Consider the following 24430-nt stretch of genomic DNA (forward strand, 5'->3'; position numbering starts at 1 on the left):
CTTTTAGAATTTGAAATAGCTCAACTGGAATTCCATCACCTCCACAAACTTTGTTCGTGGTGATGCTTCCTATGGCTCCCTTGACTTCACATTCCAGGATGTCTGACTGTAGGTGAGTGATCCCTCCACCGTGATTATCTGGGTCATTTTGGATAGTTCTTCTGTGTATTCTTGCCACCTCTTCTTAATATCTTCTGCTTCTGTTAAGTCCATACCATTTCTGTTCATAATGGTGCCCATCTTTGCATGAAAAGTTCCCTTGGTATTTCTGATTTTCTTGAAGAGATCTCTAGTCTTTCCCATTCTATTGTTTTCCTCTATTTCTTTGCATTGATCACAGAGGAAGGCTTTCTTATCTCTCCTTGCTATTCTTTGGAACTCTGCATTCAGATGGGTTTATCTTTTCTCATTTGCCTTTAGCTTCTCTTGTTTTCCCAGCTGTTTGTAAGGCCTTTTGCCTTTTTGCATTTCTTTTTCTTGGGGATGGTCTTGATCACTGCTCCCTGTACAATGTCATGAACCTCTGTCTTTAGTTCTTCAGGCACTCTGTCTATCAGATCTAATCCCCTGAATCTATTTGTCTCTTTCACTGTATAATCATAAGAGATTTGATTTAGGTCATACCTGAATGGTCTAGTGGTTTCCCCTTTTTTTTTCATTTTAAGTCTGAGTTTTGCAATACAGAGTTCATGATCTGAGCCACAGTCAGCTCTCCTGTCCTTTTTTTTGCTGACTGTATAGAGCTTCTGCAACTTTGCCTGCAAAGAGTATAATCAATCTGATTTTCGTATTGACCATCCGGTGATGTCCCTGTGTAGAGTCCTCTCTTGTGTTGTTGGAAGAGGATGTTTGCTCTGACTAGTGCGTTCAGCTTATCTCTTATTTAGCACCAGAGGATTCATACCGGGGTGAAACCTTATAAATGCAGTGAATGTGGTAGAGCCTTCAGCCAGAATACAAACTTCAGAAAACACCAGCGAACTCATATTGGAGAAAAGCGCTACAAATGTACTGAGTGAGAAGGCCTTCCGTGACTGTTCAACAAGTGACACTTGTTGGTTTTCTTTAATTTCTCTTAGCAGCAGTGTTTTGTCGGTCTTAGTGTATAGTTCTTGCATATATTCTGTTTCATTGTTTTTGGTGTCTTATAGATGTAATTGTTTTTGAATTTCCATTTCTGATCATAACTAGCATGTAGAAATGTATTTGATTTTAGTTTGCTGAACTTGAATTTTTTTACTGAAGTCATCTTTTAGTTTTATTGGCTTTTTAAGATTGCTTAGGGTTTTCCTTGTACATAGTCATATGCTTTGTGAATAGAGGTACTTTTTCCTTTTTGTTTTTTATGACTTTTGTTCTTTTTCTTTTTGCTCTGACTAGGACTCTCAGTACATTATTGAAAAGAAGTGGTGAGCATGCATGTATTTGATTGTTCTCAACCTTAGAAGTAGGGTCTTCTGCCATTGCATAGGATGACTCCTCTAGGTTTTTTTTTTTGAAAAATGTCCGTCAGTAAGTTGAGGATGTTGCCTTGTAGTTGTAGTTTTCTGAGAGGTTTTTTTTTTTTTTTTCGTGAGTGGATGTTGAATTTTACAGATGCTTTGTCTACATCTAAAAAGATGATTGTGTGTTTTTTTTCCCTTTTATTTGTTAACATGGTGAAATATATTGATGGGTTTTTGAATGTTAAATTCCACTTATATTCCTGACTTAAATTGCACATGGTCATTGTGTAGTATCCTTTTCGTGTATTATTAATTTTTGTTAAGGAATTTTGAATCTGTGTTTTTAAGATATATATTGATTTTTAATTTCCTTGTAATATTTTTGCCTAGTTTTCGTGTCTGAGTAATGCAGGCTGCAAAAAAAGTTGAGAAATGTTTTAATGAATATTACATTTGATACACCATAAGCTACTATTACATAATTCAACTGATATTTAATTAAATACTCTGCTGTTGTATAGCTTAGTACTCACTGGGTTGTAAGGAACTCAGTTCAAACTAACTGATATAAAAATATTTATTAGCTTAGGGGCTCTAAACCAGGGCTTTAAATTTGGCTCAGTCCAACCATGTAGATGTTATTGTCATCAGATATGTGTATCTCTATTTTCTTTTGTTACTTCATTTCTCCATGTTGGGAAAGTTAGCCCCCATCAGCTCCAGGATTATATATTGCATAGGTCTTGAGATTGCAAAACAAGAGAGTCCTTTGTCTCATGGTATCTATAACAATACATGTGAAAGGACTTGATTGCCTTTGCTGAATCACATGTACCCAATCACTTGGTGTAGGTCAGGGATTGGCAGGCTACAACCTGCTGGCCAAATTCTGCCTGCTTCCTTTTTTTTAAAAACACAGTTTAATTACAACCCAGTCATACTCATTTGTTTACATATTGTCCAGGGTTGCTTTTTGTTGCAATAGCTGAGTTTAGTGGTTAGCATATATACCGTATAGACTTCAAAGTCTAGAATACTTACTTTATAGGAAGAGTTTGCTGATCTTTGGTCTAAAAATTAGGGATACTCTAGCCAGGCTGTGTTTATTGATTGTGGAATCAGAGCCCGTGTTTGAGGCTCTGTCATGGTCACAGTGAGGGAAGGGGAGCTGTTTCTGAAAGGATTGGCAGGTCCTAAAAGGAAAGAATGCCAAATAGACACTTTGCTCCCCAATAAAAAGAGCTTCTTTGTTACACCTAATTTTTTGTTCTGTTGTGTAGACTTAAGTTAAACATGATTATATATGTTTTCACATTGATACCAATGTTAATAGAATAATATACTAATGTAGGAGATATAGGAGAATGTGCAAGGATATAGTAATAGAATCTGTAAATTGCATGAAATATAAGGATAGCAGTCTGTGAAAAATGTAAATTGATGGGTTATAATTTTTCTTTTTCTCAGATGATGAAACATGCCTGGGATAATTACAGGATATATGGATGGGGGCATAATGAACTCAGACCTATTGCAAGGAAAGGACACTCCACTAATATATTTGGTAAGGTTACTTTTTTACTGTTTTCATTTTCTACCTTCATTTTAAAAATAGGATCTAACTTTTTAGTTACTTTCTAAAACCTGAGTACAGTATTCCCCACTTATCTAAGCTTTTGTTTTCTTTCTATTCATTTACTTATAGTCAATCTCAGTCTGAAAATATTAAATGGAAATTTTCAGAAATAATTCATAAATTTAAATTTTGTGCCTTTTCCAGCCTAGGGTATGAACCATCTCTTTGTCCAGTGTATCCTACTTGTTAGTCAGCCATCTGTCTGGGTTATCAGATCAGCTGTGGAGATAGCACAGTGCTTGTATTCAGGTAGTCCTTATTTTACTTAGTAATAGGCCCACAACACAGGAGTAGTGATGCCAGCAATTTGGATTTACCAAAGAGAAACTGTAAAGTGCTTTCTTTAAGTGAAAAGATGAAAGTTCTTCACTTAATAAGGGTCATACACTGAGGTTAAGATCTAAGGTAAGAATAAATATTCTAGTCATGAAACTGTGAGGAAGGAAATTTGTGCTAGTTTTATTGTTGTGCTTCAGACTCACAGGTTATGGCCGTGGTGAAGTACAGTAAGATCTTTTAAGGAAGAGAGAGAGACCACATCTACATAATGTTTACTGCAGTAAATTATTATAATTATTCTATTTTATTATTAATGTTAATCTCATACTGTGCCTAGTTTATAAATTAAACTTCATTATACATATGTATGTATAGGAAAAAAAGATGTAGAGTTTGGTACTCTCCAGGGGTCCAGGTATCTGGGCACCTTGCGATAAGAGGGGGACTTCTTTATTTCTCATGGGCTTCAGCCCATGGGGTCACAAAAGAGTCGGGCACAACTTGGTGACTAAATAACAGTAACAACTGTATTTCTATGGAACTGTAATTGGAAGCAAGGTGTCGTTTTTTGCAAGTTTCAGTCAAGATTTAGTTATCACAGATTGTATTTGCATACACATGTTTTGTCATTTATTTGTATTTTGAAGCTTTTTCTGCATTGTTTTTCTTCAGTATAAGAAAGGTAGGTCCCTATTTGTAATTCTTTTTCTTCAACATAGTCCCAATTCTGATACTCACACATTGCAGAGGAGGAAAAGGATAGGAAATTCCAGTAGTGTTAGCAATGTATGTTAAAAAAAAAAAGTAACATGCCCAAGGTGATTCAGTTGGTAAATTGAGTAAATGTACAGTATATTCACAGTTCCAAGGGAGAAATTGACTGTGTGTGGATGAAGGTTTGGGGAAGAGCTTTTTGTTTAACTTGAATTTAATAACTTTCTACCTCACTTGAGTTCAGTTCACTTGTTAAATTTCTCAGTTTAAGAGAGTGTTAACTACCTTAACAACTTTTATCCCAAGAATAAGTCTTGAGAATTATCAAGTTGTTCTTTAGAGTCTTCTTCACATCTTTCTCTCATTTTAGGTGCTTCTTATGTGATGGATATCTTTTAAATAGCAGTAGGTGAAGGCAAGAAAATACTAATGGAATCAGAAAGCACATTTGTCAGTCACATGCAGTGCAGTCATCTTCACTAATTAATTGTAATGCAGCACCACAGTAATAACTGTTTTTTTACTGTGACTGTGGAAGAATTTTTCCTGTGCAGCGATATCATAATTTTTTCATTGCTTGATTGTTTGCTGTCAAAAAAGAAAATGACTGAAAAGATAATTTCTCCTGGGTTTGAGACATGTTGGGATGGAGGAATAATGGAAAAAATTTTTCTTTAGGTAATGAAAGACACCAGAGATCTCACATGTGACATTTAATTTAGCATCTATCACTTAATGAAGTACAGTTTATTTCCTTAGCAGAGGTTACAGAATTAAGAGTTACTGTTGCTTTGTGGAGGCCACAGTGAGACATTAGTGCAGTAAAAGATATTTAGTGATGAATTAAAATTAGATCCTCTCTGCAACTAACCATCCCGTTTGTATTCAACTCAGTGGTAAACTCTGAGCCCTTTGAAAATGAGTTGGATGTTAATCTTCTGTTTAGTTTTTTAAATCTTATTTCTCAGAACATCTAATATAGTAAGTAAGACTTATCAAATAGTATGGTCCTAGGTGAGGTAGTAGGCAAATAACATACATTTATTTTACTTAATCATGACAATAACTGTAAGGTATGATTGTTTGCTGAATTTAAAGATAAATGAGCTTTCAGGTAACTTCTTAAAATTTTATTCCTTATGAGTCAATATAATTCATTTAGTGAGCAAAATGGTTGTTTCTTTTTTAAAGTCTGAAAGTGTTAGTTGCTCAGTTGTGTCAAACTCTTTGTGACCTCATGGACTGTATAGCTTGCCGGTCTCCTCTGTCCATGGACTTCTCCAGGCAAGAATACTAGAGTGGGTAGCCATGCCCTTCTCCGGGCAATCTTCCTGACCCATGGATCGAACCCAGGTCTCCCGCATTTCAGGCAGATTCTTTACCATCTGAGCCACCAGACAAGTCCATTTCCTTCTTAAATGAATGTGATTTTGTTAAAATCCTAATGGCTAAGTTTTGACTTAATGTTTTCTCTTTTTAAAAATAGCATTTTTATGAAAGATGGTTTTGCTATTTATTCATTTATAGCTGTGCTGCACACCACATGGCTTACAGGATCTTAGTCCCCTGACCAAGGATTGAACCCAGGCCCATGTCAGTGAAAGTTTGGAGTCCTAACTACTGGGCCAACAGGGAATCCCCTTATGAAAACTGGTTTTAATTTGTGGTACTTTTTGTCAGACTTCTTCACAAGTCACCTTTGTAGATCACTGTTTGGTTAGGTTGGTAAATGATGACTAGGGCAATGACAGGTTCAGATTATTGTCAGGTGAGACTGGTCATTGTGAAGTGAAGTTGCTCAGTTGTGTCCGACTCTTAGTGACCCCATGGACTGCAGCCTACCAGGCTTCTCCGTCCTTGGGATTTTCCAGGCAAGAGTACTGGAGTGGGTTGCCATTGCCTTCTCCAGTCATTAAGAGCACTTAAACTGGTTTACTGGATAGACAAAGTTATTTGTGAGATCATAGAAATTAAAGGAGCCTAGAGTTGGAAAGGGTGACTTTACAAAATTAGTCTTTTCACTTGGTACAGAAGCAAGATTTTGGTTTTGTTTTGCTATTGCTGAGGGATCATCTTGTAATGAGTATCAGTTAAGTATTTTCCAATAAAATTTTTACCTTTTGGAGGTATGAGGTCAGTTATTTGCTTTAGAGATTCTGTAGTTGGGTTTGTGAATAAAACTGTATTTTACTTTGTATGTGTGTGTTATATACACATTACTAGTTATATTACTAGTAACAATAGTTACATAAACATTACTAGTGGCTGCATCAACAGTATTTGTACAGTGCATACTCCTGTAGGCTGAATCTTGTGCCCCATAAATTCACATCTTGCAGCTCTACCTTCCAGTGTGACTGTATTTGGAGATAGAGTGTTTAGGAGTTAATTAAGATTAATCTAGGGGCCTTAATCAGAAAGGGATGGAATCCTTAAAGAATATGAAGAAGCACCCGAGCTCTTTTCTCCCACTACACATACACAAAGAAAAGGCTGAGTGGGTATGATTTAGCAAGAACGTGGACATCAAGCCAAGAGGAAGTTGTGTCCTCTAAAGACTGGAAGCTTTCTCTTGGTTTCTAACCTCCAGAACTGTGAGAAAAGAAATTTTTGTTGTTTAAGGCCTGTTGTGGATGGTGTTTTGTTATGGTAAACTGAGCAGAATAATAAACATACTATATACCAAGGACTGATATAAGTGATTTATATGAGTGGGCTTATTTAGTACTCAGAACACTATGAGGCAGGTACTATTATTATTATTCCCGTTTTACAGAGGACGAAACTGAAGCACAATTAGGGTTAACTAAAAACTCCGGGAGTTGGTGATGGACAGGGAGGCCTGGTGTGATGTGATTCATGGGATTGCAAAGAGTCAGACACGACTGAGCGACTGAACTGAACTGAACTTACTCAAGGTTGTACAGCTAGTAAATAATGGAGTCAGATTTTGATTATAGGCAACTTTATGCTGAAGTTCATGCTTCTAATTCTGCTTCAGCTAACTTTAAAGACAGGGGAAAAAAGTACCAGCACGTGGGAAAAATATATCATGACAAAATTGTACTGAAAAGGTAGAAAAATGAAAATGCAATCTATATTATTTTTAGTAGTCAAAATTAGGTGCGTATATTGATACTTTTAGAAAAATATTTGAGGGGTTACATTTTTCTTCCAGTGGAATAAACTAAGTGGGAATGAATCCTTTATTGTTTGTTTTGTCTGATAGTTTTAGTTATGAAGTTAGTTTTCTAAAGGATTAATAAAAAGAGTTTGACTTTTTCCTACTTTGTTCCTTTTCTACCTCTCATATTCTTTCTAGTGAGTATTATTTGGGATTTTTTTTTAATCTGTTTTTAGCTTTTTTGTTGAAGAGCCTTCTCATTTGATATCCCAGATTCTGTGTGCCTTTATAAAATTAGAATCGTAAAAGTTGGAAGAAACTTTAAAAATCTTAACCTATTACTATAGGCGCATATAGGCAGGAATTGAACCTTCTTGGTGGCTTAGATGGTAAAAAAGTCTGCCTGCAGTGCAGGAGACGTGTGTTTGATCCCTGGGTTGGGAAGATCCCCTGTAGAAGGAAATAGCTACTTGCTCCAGTATTCTTGCCTGGAGAATTCCATCGATAGAAAAGCCTGATGGGCTACTGTCCATGGGGCTGTTAAGAGTCAGACACAAGTGTGACCAACACTTTCACTTTTCACTTTTCGTAATATTCTAGATTATAAGGAAATTTAAAATGTGTCCATTTTCTTTTTCTTAGCATTGATTATTAAAACATTCTTTTATATGGTAACTGAAATCATATTCCTCTGACTTCTGTCTAGTTTGTACTTGGTTGGCATCAAGGTTTCTTTTTGTACAGATAACAGAAAATTCATTTCAAAATGGCTTAAACTAAAAAAGAAATTTAATGAGCTCAGTGATGTTCAGTTCAGTTCAGTCGCTCAGTTGTGTCCGACTCTTTGTGACCCCATGAATCACAGCACGCCAGGCCTCCCTGTCCATCACCAACTCCCGGAGTTCATTCAAACTCATGTCCATTGAGTCGGTGATGCCATCTCATTCTCTGTCATCCCCTTCTCCTCCCGCCCCCAATCCCTCATAGCATCAGAGTCTTTTTCCAGTGAGTCAACTCTTCTCATGAGGTGGCCAAAGTATTGGAGTTTCAGCTTTAGCATCAGGCCTTCCAGTGAACACCCAGGACTGATCTCGTTTAGAATGGACTGGTTGGATCTCCTTGCAGTCCAAGGGACTCTCAAGAGTCTTCTCCAACACCACAGTTCAAAAGCATCAATTCTTCGGTGATCAGCTTTCTTCACAGTCCAACTCTCACATCCATACATGACCACTGGAAAAACCATATCCTTGACTAGATGGACCTTGGTTGGCAAAGTAATGTCTCTGCTTTTTAATATGCTGTCTAGATTGGTCATAACTTTCCTTCCAAGGAGTAAGCGTCTTTTAATTTCATGGCTGTTCTAGAGTAGATCTGATTCCAGTTAAGCTTTTTTCTTTATCTCTTTCCTCTGTTTTCCTCTGTGTGTTTATAGCTTCAGATTGACATCTTAGCAGGATAGATTGGTTTGATTATGTCTAGTTAGGGCTTAGCCCTGGACCTTGTAGTGGGGAGAGGAAAATGTTGCTGGACATAGGTTACCACTGATAATATTTTTTCCACCAGTGATTAATACTCAAGATGAATTAGGTTTACTTAGATACTTTGGAGAATTGAAAGATTTTTGTTAGGGATAGATCTTATATTTGAAAGAATTTTGATTTGGAAAAGAATGTTGTTTGTTTTTACAGTGCTTTTTTGAAATGTGCCTTTTATCTTCCAGGTTTGTATAAATTCTTTTTATTATTTCTAACTTGCTAATTATTTCTAATATTTTGTTGGGGATTTTGCATTCATATTTAGGGAAGGATATTGTTTTGTATTTTTCTTGTACTGTCTTTGTCTTGTTTTGGTATCAGTGTAATAAAATGAATTTGGAAGTTTTCTCTGCTCTTTGTTTTTCTGTACTGTTGATTTGATATTCTTTCTTAAGTTTTTTATATAATTTGCCAGTGAAACCATCTGCATGTGGAGGTTTTTTTTTTTCTGGGAGATTTTCAACTACAACTTCTACAATTTCAGTTTCTCTATTTCACATCACTATAAGGGCCATTACAATATCTGTTTCACCTTAGGTTAGTTTTGGTAATTGATGGTTTTGAGGAATTGGTCTGTTTCATCTAAGCCATTGATTTTATGTGCATAGAGTTGTTTGGAGTAATAATCCCCTTTTCTTCGTAATATTGGTAATTTATGTTTTTGTTTTTTTTTCCTTTGTCAGTCTTGCTAAAAGTTTTATCAATTTCATTGATATTTTCAAAGAAGCAGCTTTCGGTTTCATTGATCTTCTGTTTCTTCTTTATGTTTTAATTTTCTTTGATTTCTGCTCTTTGTTATTTCTACCCTTCTGCATGATTTGGGTTGCTTTTGTTCTTGCTTTTCTAGTTTCTTGAACTAGAAACCTAGATTATAAATTTGAGATCCTCTTTTTCAATGTAAGCATATAGTGCCAAATAGTTTTCTGCTAAGTGCTGCTTTAGCTGCATCTGAAAGATTTTGATATATTGTGTTTTCATTTTTACTCAATTCAGTATGTATAAAAACTTACCTTAAGTTGTTTAATTTCTAAATGCTTAGAGATTTTTCTTTTGTCTTTCTGTTATTGATTTCTAATTTAATTCGATCATGGTCAAAGAATGGACTTCCCAAATGGCGCAGTGGTAAAGAATCCACCTGCCAATGCAGGAGACACAGGCTCAATCCCTGGGTCAAGAAGATCCCCTGGAGAAGGAAATGGCAACCCACTCCAGTATTCTTGCTGGGAAAATTCCACGGACAGAGGAGCCTGGCAGGCTACAGTCCATGGGTTTGCAAAATGTCAGAAGTGACTGAGAGTCTGAGCACACACACATGCTCATGGTCAGAGATTATACTTTGTATTTCTTTAAGTCTTTTAAATTATTTAAGATTTACTTTTTGACTCAGAATATGGCCTGTCTTGGTGAATGTTCCGTTTATGCTTGAATAGAATGTGTATATATGTAGTGACTGTTATTGGGTGTAGAATGTTCTATTAATGTCAGTTGGATCTCATTGGTTTATGGGTTTGTTCAGGCTTCCTCTGTCCTTGCTGATTTTCTATCTAGTAGTTTTATTAATTACTAGGTGAGGGGTGTTGAAGTTTCCATCTCTATATTGGATTTCTTTCTTGTTCCTTTCAGTTCTGTCAGCTTTTACTTTATATATTTTGAAGTGCTCTTGTAGCTATTTACACCTAATACATGTATCTCCTTGGTGCCACCACCAAATCTCTAATACCAAAACCAGACAATGGTATTACAGTAAAAGGAAACTTATAAACCAGTGTTCCTCATGGTTCCTTTATGAACCATGTTCATAAACCATGGTTCCTTTATGAACATGGACATAAAAATCTTTGACCAGATTAGATATATTTTAGTAAATCTTAGTTCAGTTCAGTCGCTCAGTCGTGTCCGACTCTCTGCGACCCCATGAATCACAGCACGCCAGGCCTCCCTGTCTATCACCAACTCCCGAAGTTCACTCAAACTCGTGTCCACAGAGTCGGTGATGCCATCCAGCCATCTCATTCTCTGTTGTCCCCTTCTCCTTCCGCCCCCAACCTTTCCCAGCATCAGAGTCTTTTCCAGTGAGTCAAATCTTACTCAGCAATATATAAAAGGAATAACACCTCATGACCAAGTGGGGTTTATCCTAGGAATGCATGGTTGGTTCAACATTTGGAACTTAGTCAATATAATTGAAGATATTAAGAAACTAAAAGAGGAAAATTATATGATCATCTCAGTGGGTATTGAAAAAGCATTTAACAACACTCAACATCCATCCATAATAAAAGCATAATAAAAACTCTCAGCAGACTTGAACTAGAGGGGAACTTTCTTAGCCTGATAAAAATCATTAAAACACACCTACCCTCGCTCCCCTGACACATACCCAAAACCAAACAAATAGAAAAGGAATCCTCACACACTTAATGCTGAGAGACTAGACACTTTGCCTGAAGACTGTGAACTAGGCAAAGATGTCTCTGCTCTCTAGCTTCTGTGTAACATTATGCAAGGAGCCCTTGTCAGTGCACTAAAGTAAGAAAAAGACAAGGAAAGTACAAAGGTTATAAATGAAGTACAGCTGTCTTTACTTGTAGTCAATATGATTGCTCATGAAGAAAATACTAGGGAATCTGTCAAACAATAACAGCAAAATACTAGAATGAAAACAAATTTAGTAGTGAGACCTTGGATACAAGTTCAATATACAAAGTAAATTATATTTCTAGATACTAGCAGTAAACAGTTATAAATAAAATTTAAAAAAATATCATTTGTTATAGCATAAAAACATAAAGTACATGTGGATGAATTTAACATACTATGTGCATAATCTATACACCGAAAACTGTTATTATTGAGAGAAATTGAAAAGAATTTAAATGAGAGACATGCCATGTTTATGAGTTGGAATACTCAATATTGTTGAGATGCCAGTTCTCTTGAAATCCGTCTTAAGGTTTAAAGGAATCCGAGTAAAAATGACTTCTCCATAAAAATTGATAGGCTGATTCTAAAATCTGTATGAAAACTCAAAGCATGTACAATAATCAAAATAGTTTTTAAAAAACAAAGTTGAAGGATTTATGCTACTTGATTCTAGATTTACTGTGGAGCTTTAGTAAGGAGGACAGTATGGTTTTTAGTGTAAAGATAGACATCGAAATCACTGGAAAAGAATAAAAATAGAGCTACATGTACATTTTTAATTGATTTTCAACAAAGATGGTTTCAATGGGTTATAGGAAAGTCTTTCTAATAAGTGGTGCTGGGTCAGTTATATAACTTCTACAGAAAAAAACAAAAACATTGACTCTTCAACACTGTACAAAAATGAACTTGAAATGGATCATAAATCTAAACATAAAAACTAAAAGTATAAAATTTCCAGTAAAAAACATTTGAGAAAATCTTTGTGACTTTGAGGTGAGCTAAGAGTTTTAAGAATACAAAAGGAGTAAACCATTAAAGAAAAAAAATTGATAAATTGGACTCCATGAAAATTAAAAATTAGAAATCTCTGCTCTCCAAAAGACATTAAGGAAATGAAAAATCAAGCCCCAGAATTGGAGAAAATATTTGTGGTACATGTATAAGCATGTATTCAGAATATAGAAATACTCTGTTGCTGGGAGGGATTGGGGGCAGGAGGAAAAGGGGACGACAGAGGATGAGATAGCTGGATGATATCACCGACTCGATGGACAAGAGTTTGAGTGAACTCTGGGAGTTGGTGATGGACAGGGAGGCCTGGCGTGCTGTGATTCATGGGGTCGCGGAGAGTCGGACACGACTGAGCGACTGAACTGAACTGAAAGAAGATAAATGAATGGTCAATAAGCACATCAGTCATCAATGAAATTAAAATTCAAACTATATTGCAAAATCCTATTATTCATACCTATTAGAGTGAGTTCAATTAAAAAGGCCAGCAATTTGTCAAGCCTTGAGAAGGATGGTAGGACAACCAGTGCGTGCATGCTCACTTTAGTTGTGTCCCACTCTTTGCATCCCTGTGGACGGCAGCTTGCCAGGATTCTCTGTCCATGGGATTCTCCAGGAAAGAAAACTGGAGTGGGTTGCCCTGCCCTTCTCCAGGGGATCTTCCTGACCCAGTGATCGAACCCGAGTCTCCTGTGTCTCCTGCATTACAGGCATGTTCTTTACCCTCTGAGCCACTAGACTTTTTATATTGCTTTTGGGGTATATAATGGTACATTCTGGAGAGCAGTTTGTCAGTCTCTCATAAAACTGAACATAAACTCACCATACCTGCTAGCAAGTCCATACCTAAATATTTCCATGATGTTCACAAATGAGATTAGACAATAGTTGTATTTTTCTTACTAAGTTATATTTTTGCATCAATGGTATGCAGAATTCATAAGTTTTTTCCCCCCTGTGTTCTATCAAGATTTATGTAGTATTTGTCATCCTTAAAATTAAGGTAGAATTTATTCTATAAAACTTCTACAGTACAGTTCTTGTATTATGGGTAGCTCTTTGAAATTTCTCAGTTTCTTATTTCTTGATCTGTGTTTAGATTTTTCTGTTTCTTTTTTCATAAGTCGAAATAATGCTCATTCTCTCAGAAAATCATCAGTTCCACTCATTTTCAAATTTATTTGGAAGATACAACTAAATTTTTTTTTAAGTTTTCTTAATTTCTTTTGTATCTGTCTCTCGTAGCATTCTCAGTTCCATGTTTGTGTTTATATAGTCCCATTTGTTGTTCAGTTGCTAAGTCGTGTCTGACTCTTTGAGACCCCATGGACTTCAGCACTCCAGGCTCCCCTGTCCTTCACTATCTCCCAGAATATGCTCAGACTCACTTCCATTGAGTCAGTGAAGCCATCCAACCATCTCATCCTCTGTGGACCCCTTCTCCTCATGCCCTCCATCATGGTCTTTTTCCAGTGACTCAGCTCTTCATATCAGGTGGCCAAGGTGTTGGAGCTTCAATATCAGTCCTTCCAATGCATATTCATAGTTGATCTCCTTTAGGATTGACTGGGCTGATCTCCTTGCTGTCCAAAGGACTCTCAAGAATCTTCTCCAACACCACAGTTTAAAAGCATCAATTCTTAAGTGCTTAGCCTTCTTTATGGTCTAACTCTCACATCCATAGGTTTGACTATTATGGACCTTTGTCAGCAAAGTGATGTTTCTGCTTTTTAATATGTTATCTAGGTTTGTCATAGCTTTTCTTCCAAGGAGCAAGCATCTTTTAGTTCATGGCTATAGTCATCGTCTGCAGAGATTTTGGAGCCCAAGAAAATAAAATCTGCTGCTGTTTCTACTGTTTTCTCCATCTGTTTGCCATGAAGTGAGGGGCCTGGATGCCATACTCTTAGTTTTTTGAATGTTGAGTTTTAAGCCAGCCTTTTCACTTTGCTCTTTCACCTTCATCAAGAGGCTTTTTAGTTCCTCTTCACTTTCTGCCATTAGAATGTTATCATCTGTATATCTGAGGTCTTTGATATTTCTGCTGGCAATCTTGGTTCCAGCTTGTGCTTCATCTGTCTCAGCATTTTGCATGATGTACTTTGCATATAAGTTAAATAAGCAAGGTGACAATATACAGCCTTCATGTACTCCTTTCCCACTTTTGAATGACTGCTTTAAAAAAATCAGTTATAAATTTGTTGTATAATTCTTTTCATAGAATCATCTCTTGAATTTATTATTCTGATAGTTCTTTATTACTAATTCATTTACTTCTGCCTTTAGCTTTTCTGATTCTTCTACTTTGTTGCTCAAGTCTATCATTCTTTTTCTTCCTTTGTTAGTAGAACAGAGTGCAGTTGTTTTCATTTGTTCTTATTAAATAGTACAAAATTTTCAAGTTATAAGTTTTCCTCAGAACTGGTTGATTCCTGTGTTCTCATAATAAAACTTTATTGTTTTACATATTCTGTAATATCATACTTTAATTTTTATTTGACCCAAGAGTAGTTTTAGACCCTTTAATTTTTTCCAATTGAAGTCTTCAGTTGTATAGGTAAACAGTCATAGTGATAGCCAGTAATTTCAATTTTGCCTTTCACTTTTTTGTGCTGCTTAGCCTGTGGCACAAACCTCTCCTTGTGGAACCAACCAAAATCAGTACAGATATGTGAGTCAGTCCTTTTTGCATTTCAGAATAGTCAACACCTTAGAGGAGCATGTACTTAAAGGACTAAATAAATAACTAGAGAACTGAGCATAACTACCTATAAAAATTGAAATAAGAACAAAAACAGGGACTCCTAAGGATTTAAAATATGGATGATATATATTGTGGACAAAATACTAAAGTAAATAGAGATACATATTTGATTCAAGTGATTATGCAAGTCAGTCAGTTCAGTTGCTCAGTCATGTTCAACTTTTTGCGACCCCATGGACTGCAGCACACCAGGCTTCCCTGTCCATCACCAACTCCCGGAGCTTGCTCAAACTCATGTCCATCAAGTCAGTGATGTCATCCAACCATCTCATCCTCTGTCGTCCCGTTCTCTTCCCACCTTCAATCTTTCCCAGGATCAGGGTCTTTTCCAATGAGTCAGTTCTACACACCAGGTGGCCAAAGATTATGCAAGAGATAGTGATATATGGGTGATTAAATGGCTTGATAACATTTTTGTTATCTTAATAAAGCTGAGGAACAAAAAAGAAATGGAAAGTATGTCTGTAATAACCCAGAACAAATGTTATAGTTGATATCAACATGAAGGGAACTGAGTGGGGAGAAGACCAAGGAACTTATCAAGAGTGTGGTGGAGAACTCATTTTGTTAGTAGAAAGATATCCTTCTTGGTAAGTTGAAGAAATGATTAGGAGCATGTGAACAAGAAAGTGTGATGTAAGTTAAAAACAAGCATTATAAGAACAAATTTGTATAGCTTTAAAGCATCATAAGAAAACATTTGGGGAAAAAAAGTATGGAATTAAGAAGGAAAGTAAAGGGCTTCCCTGGTAGTCCAGTGGCTAAGAGTTTGAGCTTCTGCTATAGGGGGTGTGGGTTCGATTCCTGTTTAGAGAAGTTCCTCATGCAGTGCAGTGTGGCCAAAATAGATAAATGAATAGAAGGAATATTAAATAGAAAATATGAACCTAAATAGGCTTCAATGGTAAAGAACGTGCCTGAGCCTGGTGGCTCAGTGTTAAAGAATCTGCCTGCCAATGAAGGAGATGCGAATTTGATCACTGGGTCTGGAAGATCCTCTGGAGAAGGAAATAGCAACCCATTCTAGTATTCATGCCTGGGAAATCCCGTGGATAGACAAGCCTGACAGGCTACATGGGGTTGCAAAAGAGTTAAGACATGATGAGTGATTAAACAACAACAATGAACCTAAGTAGTATCGAATACAGATTCCTAAAATATCACCGAGGTAACTTGATAAGACAAAGTGAAAGTTGCTCAGTCGTGTCTGTTTGCGATCCCATGAACTATACAGTCCATGGAATTCTCTAGGCCAGAATACTGGAGTGGGTAGCCTTTCCCTTCTCCAGGGGATCTTCCCAACCCAGGGATCAAACTGGAGTCTCCTCTATTGCAGGTGGATTCTTTACCAACTGAACTATCAGAGAAGCCCTAGCTGAGGATAATGTTTACCATGGTAAGGGAGATCACTCCCTCAGCAGAACCTTAGTAGCCTGTTAGGGAAGGACAAAGTTGAGATATATATTGAGATTTTAAGTCTTGCTTAGTAAGGGCCCTTCAATTGGTGGATTATGGTTGATTATATCTTGGTTATGATTGGGAAAGGATCATCATGTAATGAATGTGCTTACCTAGTGGCTCAGTGGAAAAGAATCCACCTGCTAATTCAAGAGATGTGAGTTCGATCCCTGGAAGATCCCCTGGAGATGGAAATGGCAATCCACCTCATTTCTTGCCTGGGAAACTCCATGGACAGAGGAGCCTGGTGGGCTACCATTTATAGGATTGCAAAAGAGTCAGACATGACTTAGCAACTAAACATCAACAACATGATCAGAAAATTTAAAGGAAAGAGGTTTAGAGTTTTGGAGTGTTAGCCATCATTTGATACTTTCTGTTATAGAGTTGATGGATCTTTGAAGAAGTTCCTGGAATGAACAATAAACTTATTTTGCAGCTTCTGTCTTTCTGAGTATGTTTCCTGTAAGAATAAACTCATTGATGAAGACAGTATAATAATAAAGTTATGTTAATATAGGCATAAGCTGTGTGGGTGATTCTCATTCTCAAAAGGTAGAAATAATAATTTCATTCCTGGGGCTAGGGAGAACCCGGTTGTTCCCTGTTACTTGTTCTTTTACGGTGCTACTAGATTTGTCTTACTAGTATCTTATTCACGGTTTTTGCAGTTATATTCATTAGTAAGATGGGCCTGTTCTATTTTCTTGTGTGTCCAGTATCTGGTTTTGGTATCAGTTAGGCTAGTTTTGTTGAATTAATTCCTCCCTCCCTGAAACATTTTCTTTAAGATCAAGATGATATCTTTTTGAGCATAGGCAGATCTTAGTACTTTGATCTTCTCTACTCACATTTTATGACTTCCTTCTTTTAAAATATGTTCTATCTGCTTTTTGATTGTTAAGGATTATTATACTTTATATTCCCACTACAATTATATAGCCTTGTTATACTTTTATTATTATTTAAGTATATTTTTTGCCCTTTCTGTGAATTTGGACCAAAAGAGCATGGTTCATGGTTGTCTTATGACTTAGCTTACCATCTTGAACCACCCTCGCCATTTCTTAATTTAATCCTCTTTTTTTCTTTTTTTTGATCTATCTCAGTTAAGCAGAGAGATCTCATTTTCTGAACCAGGAAGAAAATTAAGAAGAATTACAGTTTTAGTTTTCCTTTATCTTCCTATTAGTTATCAATGTGTCTCTTTAGAAGAATGTTTTAATGTATATTGTCTATTCTAATGGAAAAGTAGACAGTGTTGAATATTTTTTTAATCCCTATATTCCTACTTTGGTTTACTTTCTATATATATGAAAAATGAAAATAAGTCTTGTATGAAGGGTATCTTTTTAATGACATTTTTCTCTCTAAATAAAGGAACTTCACAAATGGGTGCTACTATAGTAGATGCTTTGGATACCCTTTATATCATGGGACTTCATGATGAATTCCGAGATGGGCAAAAATGGATTGAAAACAACCTTGATTTCAGTGTGGTGAGTATGCAGTTCATAATTTATTCAGTTGACTATACAGACAAACACAGTCTCTAACAATCATTTTGAGTATTATACTGAGTTTAAGGAAATCCCAAGTCTCCCTTCTTCTTTTGCAGTTGTCAGTTGTTTAGTTTTTGCATAAAATAGACACCTTTTCTCACCATTTTCCTTTTATTTTTCTTACTGTTATCATTTAAGGTAACATGTTGAGTGTGTTAAAAGCAAGAGTTGGGGAAAAAAGCTCATTGAACTGCAAATATAGGAAAATCATAAACTAACTTTAAAATAAATATTGTTTTTTTAAAGATACAGTGATTTGGCACAGTTTTTTTTAACATCTTTTAAAAATGTTATTTTTTAAATTGAAGTATAGTTGAATTGTGTTGTGACTATGGCACGGTTTTGATGAGTCTTCATAGGCATGTGCTCATCATCCCAAAATTTTGGCATAGTTATTAAGTGGTGCTGCTTAGGTTTGAAGCCCAGCACAGCTACATTCTAGTACTTCTTGGGAAATCTACCTGTAAACAAGTGCTATTTTCTAAACCAGTCATAAAATTGCTATCCTGTTGCAGTATTGTGAGGATTATTTGAGATAATCTAATACATATTCAGTGTTCAGTGAATGATAGCAGTTATTTTAATTGCTACCAGTCTTCACCTAAAAGATGTGTGGGCTATTTTGTCATATTCATTATTATCTTTCATGATATTTGTACTTGCTGTTCCTTCTGACTGTAGTGAGAAACCACTCCTTTATGTGTTTTTCTCTTTGGCAGGCTCTGTGTCATTCAAATTATGATTTCAATCTGTAATTATTTCTTTTCTGAGGCCTTTCCTGAAGCTAATTAGACAAAAACTGATTACTTTCTTTTGTATTATTTTAGCATTTTGAGCATATATCACAACAGTTTTTATTATCAGGTTTAGGTTTGGCTGTGCGTAACAGAAAATCTAGTATGAAATGGCTTAAACACGAGAGAATTTATTTCTGTTTCCTGGAAATCAAGTGCAGAGAAAGCAGTTTAGGACTGCTTTGTGTAGTTCCTCAATGATCTAGGATCCTTTGTCTTACTGCTCTGTCAACTGCATCTTCATAGATGATTCCTCAAGATAAGGTGGATAAGTGCTCAGTGGCAGAAAGGAGGAAGGAAGGGATAGAGAAAAGATATGTAACTGTTCAGAAGTCGGTTACCCCATTTTTGCTTGTGTATTAGTGAGTGAATCTTACTCATGTGGCCACATCTTATTGTAAAGGGGGCTGAGAGATGTAGTCCATTCACCACTCTCCACCGCCCCCCCCACCCCATGTAGTTATGTAGCCCTTAGAGATTATGCTTTTTGTATCTTATTTGAGAAATCCTTACTTCATGGTCATGAAGATATATTCCAGTGTTTAATTCTAAACTTCTGCATTTGGGTCTTTAGTCCTTATATAATTGAATTTGTAGGTAGAATATGATAGGCAATTATCAGTTGATCAACAAATAGTTGATTCTATTTATTAATATTTCCCTGCTATTTATACATGCCACATTAGTCATGTATTTGTTATAGTCTATTATTTTCTACTGGCTCTTTTTGTTATCCCTACATCAATATTTTAGCAGTCTAAATTTTTATTGTATTCTTAGCTACAATATTTTTATAAGACAACTTGATATCTATATTTGAATCTTGGTATTACTGATGTTATTCTAGTAGGAAATTATCATAGCAGTTCTCAATTCTTTGTTCTTTTAAGCTCTGGAAAACCCTGTTGAAATTTTGATGAGGATTGCATTCAGTTTATAGATTAATTTGGAGAATTGGCATTTGTGAATCTCAGACACTCCTGTTTGTTAACATGGCAGTTTTATTATGCCTGATAATTTGTTGGTATATTCTGTCAGTTGGCTCAATCAAGAACCAAAACTGTACAGTTTTTTAAATGAGAGGATTTATTGTTTAGAATTGTTAACCAAGTAATGGGGCCCTGAAAAAACAAAGTAGAACATTATTGTATTACAAGAGGTAATATTAATAACTTCAATAAATAGCTGCCATGCCTGGAATTCTGAGAACAATCAGAAGAGGTTGAGATCATTAAAATTTAGTAGCTTGGGGCTCTGTTTTTGATAATTTAGGAGTTCTTAAAAGGATCCTCTTGGAGCTAGGGCTTAGACATCTGAAGAGGGGGTACCTAGCTAGTGCTTGGTATCTCAAAAGGGGAAAAGAGGCCTATTTGGGGAATGTGTCTGTGACAGGGGAACTGTAACCTGGAAGCAAATACCAGGGTGAAGAACCATGACTGGTTTGACACTGTCAGAAACCAGAAGTAAACTAGAAGGAATAAGATCCTTTTCCTTCCTTCATCCTTATATTATCTTTGTGGCACTTCTTGTCATTGGCAGGGCCTCTTAGGGAGCCCACTGGCAAATGAGAAATGCATTTGAAGAGTTCTAGTTTCTGAATACCAAAGTAGAGTGTTAAAGGATGGATTTGAAGCTGAGGAAAAAAATAGCTTAATAATCAGTACAGTTATTTTTCATTCTTTTACTTTTAGCCTTTCTGTGTCATTTGTTTTAGCTGTATATTTTACATATTATGTGTACTTAGATTTTGTTACTTTTATCCAGTCTTGGAATCTTTTAACTGTTACATTTGAAAAATTTACACTTAGTATGGTAACGTATTTTTGGAGTTGGATCTTCCATCATTATTTTTCTACCTATATTATTATTGTGCTTCTCATTTGCCTTTACTTTCTCTCTTATTTTAGATTAAATTACTTCATGTCTGTTTTTTCCTCTATTATTTTTTAGTTTGTATCTCTTTTTACCTCTACTAGTTTGATTATACACTTTCCATTTCTGTTTATTTTGGAGTTACTCTTGAAATTTTAATAGGTATACTTAACAAAGTTTAAAATTAATCAGTTTCTCTTTCTTCTGAAAAATATAAAGATCTTAGAATGTTTTAATTTAGCTCATCTCCTTCTTGTCTTATGTGTAATTGTTGTCTAGTTGGTCCCAGCTTGCATTTAAAGTAATGAATAGAAAAATTAGGTAATGAATAGAAAAATAGACGTATTTATTGAGTGCTTTCTCTGTGACAGACACTGTCTGGATCTATGGATACAGGAATGAACAAAACAGAGTTTTGTCTCTAGTTTATACTAGTTTATATTCTAGTTATGGGAGAAAAATAGTAAATGCATATTCAAGTTATGTATAACATATCAGGTAGTGATAAATTCTTACTCTTAAAGAAGAGTAAATAAGATTGGTGAGTAAATAGGAGTAAGCAGTGGTGAGAAGTTGCTGTTTTTATATCTGATGACTATTGAAGGTAATAGCGTTTCTGAGAAGACACCCAAGGGAAGTCGTGTGGGTATGAGAGAGCCAAGCTTTCACCTAATAGATATTATAGCTGAGTATAAAATTAGAGGCTGATGATTAGTTTCTCTTAACCTTTTAAAGATACAGTTTCATTGTCTTTCTAATAATGCTGGTGAAAAGTATGCTGTCAGTTTAATTTTTAAAAGGTAATCTGTCTTTTCCTCTCGTTAATATTTTCTTTCTTTGATTTGTTTTTCTGTAGTTTCTTTACCATTCTGTATTTAGATCATTCCGTAAAGGACTCAATATTCTTTAGTCTGAGGACTTTTGTTTTCAGCATTTTAGGAAGATTCTGTCTTTACTCCTGTAAATAATGTTACTTCCTCATCCTCTATGTTCTGTTCTTTAGACTTTCTCTTCTGTCTCTTGTGAGGAAAGGTTTGAATATTACAAATGAAGAATTATACCATATTAAGATGATGATAAGTGTTAATTGGGGAAATAGTACTTCACTATTTTATATTGTTGTGGTCAGAAAAACTTTCTAAGTGAAATTTGCTCATAGAGATGTGCAAGTAGTATAAAGACTGACCCAGAAGTGAATTTGACAATTCTCAAATGGCAGGTAGACCTATTTGGTATAATCATAAAGTGAGTCAGAGGGATATTTGTTAAGAAGTAATGTCAGAGAGGTTGTGGGGAATCTGATTATGTTGGGTTTGATAAGTCATTTTACCCTGAGTGTAACCAGAAATTGTAAAAGTTTGCACAGAGTGGTAATCAATGCTGATTTAAGATTGAAAAGTTACATTACGCTCTAGCTATACAGTACTGAACAAATAGAGTGCTGGGAAGGATGAAATCAGGGAAACTGGTTAGAAGGTATTATTGTTCTAGTGAGTGACAGAGGCCCTCTCTCCCTCTTTCACTTCCTCTCTATATTTAGTGACTGTCTCCTATATATCCTGTGGTATGCTTTATATTGGGAATATATGAAGTAATATAAATGCTTTGCTTTTGAGGATGGGATAACAGTTTATGTTATTAAAATAATTACATTGTGAAAGTTCTGTAGTAGAGAATTATGCTTGTATTAGCAAATGATGTCTTCTTCCTGTGAATATTGGAAAGACTTCAGGGTAATATATATTTCCTTTTAATTTTTATTTAAAAGTTAATTAGAAATATTATTTTTCTATTAGTCAATTTTGTTTGTATATTCTGTGGATTCTTTGGTCATGTTCTTCGCCACTTCTTCACCTTTCTTTCCATGCATTAGAATCTTTCTCAGCAATATCTTTATCCATATCTAAATACAAACCTGTAGACTACATGTGGTAAGTTATACTATATTTGTGGCAGATATCCTTCCGTTTGTTTCTTGTCTTTTAATTTTGTTCATGATTTTTTTGTTATAGGTAATTTTCATTATAGGGAAATTCAGGTCTTTCTGTCATTATTTGTTATCAGTGTCATTGATTATATGCTTATAAAGTACCTGCTTTCTCAAGGGAGTGTAGATATATTGTCACATTTTCTCCTTTTTTTTTGTACTTCTGTGTTTACTTCTAAATTATTTTGATTTCATTTTGATAAATATGGATATATCATATATATGAGAGTCAAATTAATTTCTCATCTAGGAGTCAGTTTTTCAACATTATTAATTGAAAAATCTATCATCTTGTCATTAATTTTTGGTACCTCCTTTAATATTAAGTTACACATACTAGAAAAGTATTTAAAATTCATGAGAAGGGATAGAAGTAAAAATGGATATATTTATTGAATATATAGTATAGTGTAGTGAATATAGTATAGAAAAGGAAGGGGCCAGTAGATAGAGCACTATTTCAAAATTTAAGAAATGGAGGCTTTCATGAGGGAGAATAGTCAACAGCATCAAATATCTTGCTAATTTCATGATCATATGTAAGGCAAAGGGAAACGGCCCATTGGTTATGGCAACGAGGAAGCTGTGCTGATAGCAGTAGACAAGTTTCAGTAGCATTAGCAAATGGGCGGAGAAGGCAATGGCAAGCCACTCCAGTACTCTTGCCTAGAAAATCCTATGGACGGAGCAGCCTGGTAGGCTGCAGTCCATGGGGTCGCTACGAGTCAGACATGACTGAGCGACTTCACTTTCCCTTTTCACTTTCACACATTGGAGAAGGAAATGGCAACCCACTCCAGTGTTCTTGCCTGGAGAATCCCAGGGACGGGGGAGCCTGATGGGCTGCCGTCTATGGGGTCACACAGAGTCGGACACGACTGAAGTGACTTAGCAGCAGCAGCAGATGGAAGGTGAGATTTCAGTTGCATGAGAAATGAAGATGTAGAAAGTGGAAAAATATATTCTCCCCAGTGTTAGAAACATATGAAGTATTGAAGATATTTTGAAACCTTTATAGTTCTGTGTATATGTGAGCATTTTCAATATGTTTTCACAGAATTCAGAAGTGTCTGTGTTTGAAGTCAACATTCGATTCATTGGAGGCTTGCTTGCAGCGTATTACCTTTCAGGAGAGGAGGTGAGCAAAATCAAGTAATCAATTGTTTGGGGGAAAAGGTTGTGAATGAAATTTAGTAAAATGAAAGATCTGCCTAGCAGCATGTCATCTTTTTAAATTGTCTAATATTGAACTAATCTACAGGTTTGCTGAAATAACTAGATCTTCAGATAGAGCTCTGTTCCTTGGGGATAATGATTTTTTCATTTTGAGAATATTAGTAAGACAAATTTATCACAGATCCTAACATTATGTACACTGTGTCTCCTCTGTAGGAGTAATCCTCTAGAATTTGCCGTTGCAGTTAATTACGTGGTTGAAGCAAAAGGAAAAAATGAATTAATAAGATTAGAATTAAGGAATGAATCAGTAAGAATGAATGTGGATCCTTCTAAGTCCAAAATTTTTGTTAAAAGTGCCTGTTTGAAAATTGAATGCAATTTATTGCTGTAAATTAAAAAAATAAAATAGCAACAACTCTAAATTCTCCTTTTTGGAAGTCTTGGACTGAAATTCGGTTGGTTTGAAATAGAGACCATTATTTATGTTTTTAAGTACTCCTTGTTAAAGGTGTACTTACTTGTTAAGAATGTTTCAAGCACTCCTTGTTAAAGGTGATTTTTGGATATGTACTTTGAGAAATTCTGACCCAGCTTTTAGAGTTTAGAGTTTCTCAAAGTACAGAACCATCATTTCCAAAAAACA

General features: G+C 35.5%; 1 protein-coding gene across 3 annotated transcripts in view; it reads left to right on the forward strand.

Annotated features, from left to right (window-relative positions):
• The window catches only part of MAN1A2 (mannosidase alpha class 1A member 2), a 184411-nt gene that overhangs the window by 47697 nt on the left and 112284 nt on the right, over nt 1-24430 (forward strand). For all 3 annotated transcript variants that reach the window (XM_088835621.1, XM_088835619.1, XM_055403804.2), the window contains exons 3-5: nt 2913-3009; nt 17774-17892; nt 23666-23746. In XM_088835621.1, coding sequence (XP_088691747.1) covers nt 2913-3009; nt 17774-17892; nt 23666-23746 — 297 coding nt within the window. The remainder of the gene's footprint in view (nt 1-2912; nt 3010-17773; nt 17893-23665; nt 23747-24430) is intronic.

Source organism: Moschus berezovskii, chromosome 4 (assembly GCF_049115385.1).
Source record: "Moschus berezovskii isolate FMDL1 chromosome 4, NW_MosBer_1.0, whole genome shotgun sequence".
In the NCBI taxonomy this organism is placed as follows: Eukaryota; Metazoa; Chordata; class Mammalia; order Artiodactyla; family Moschidae; genus Moschus; species Moschus berezovskii.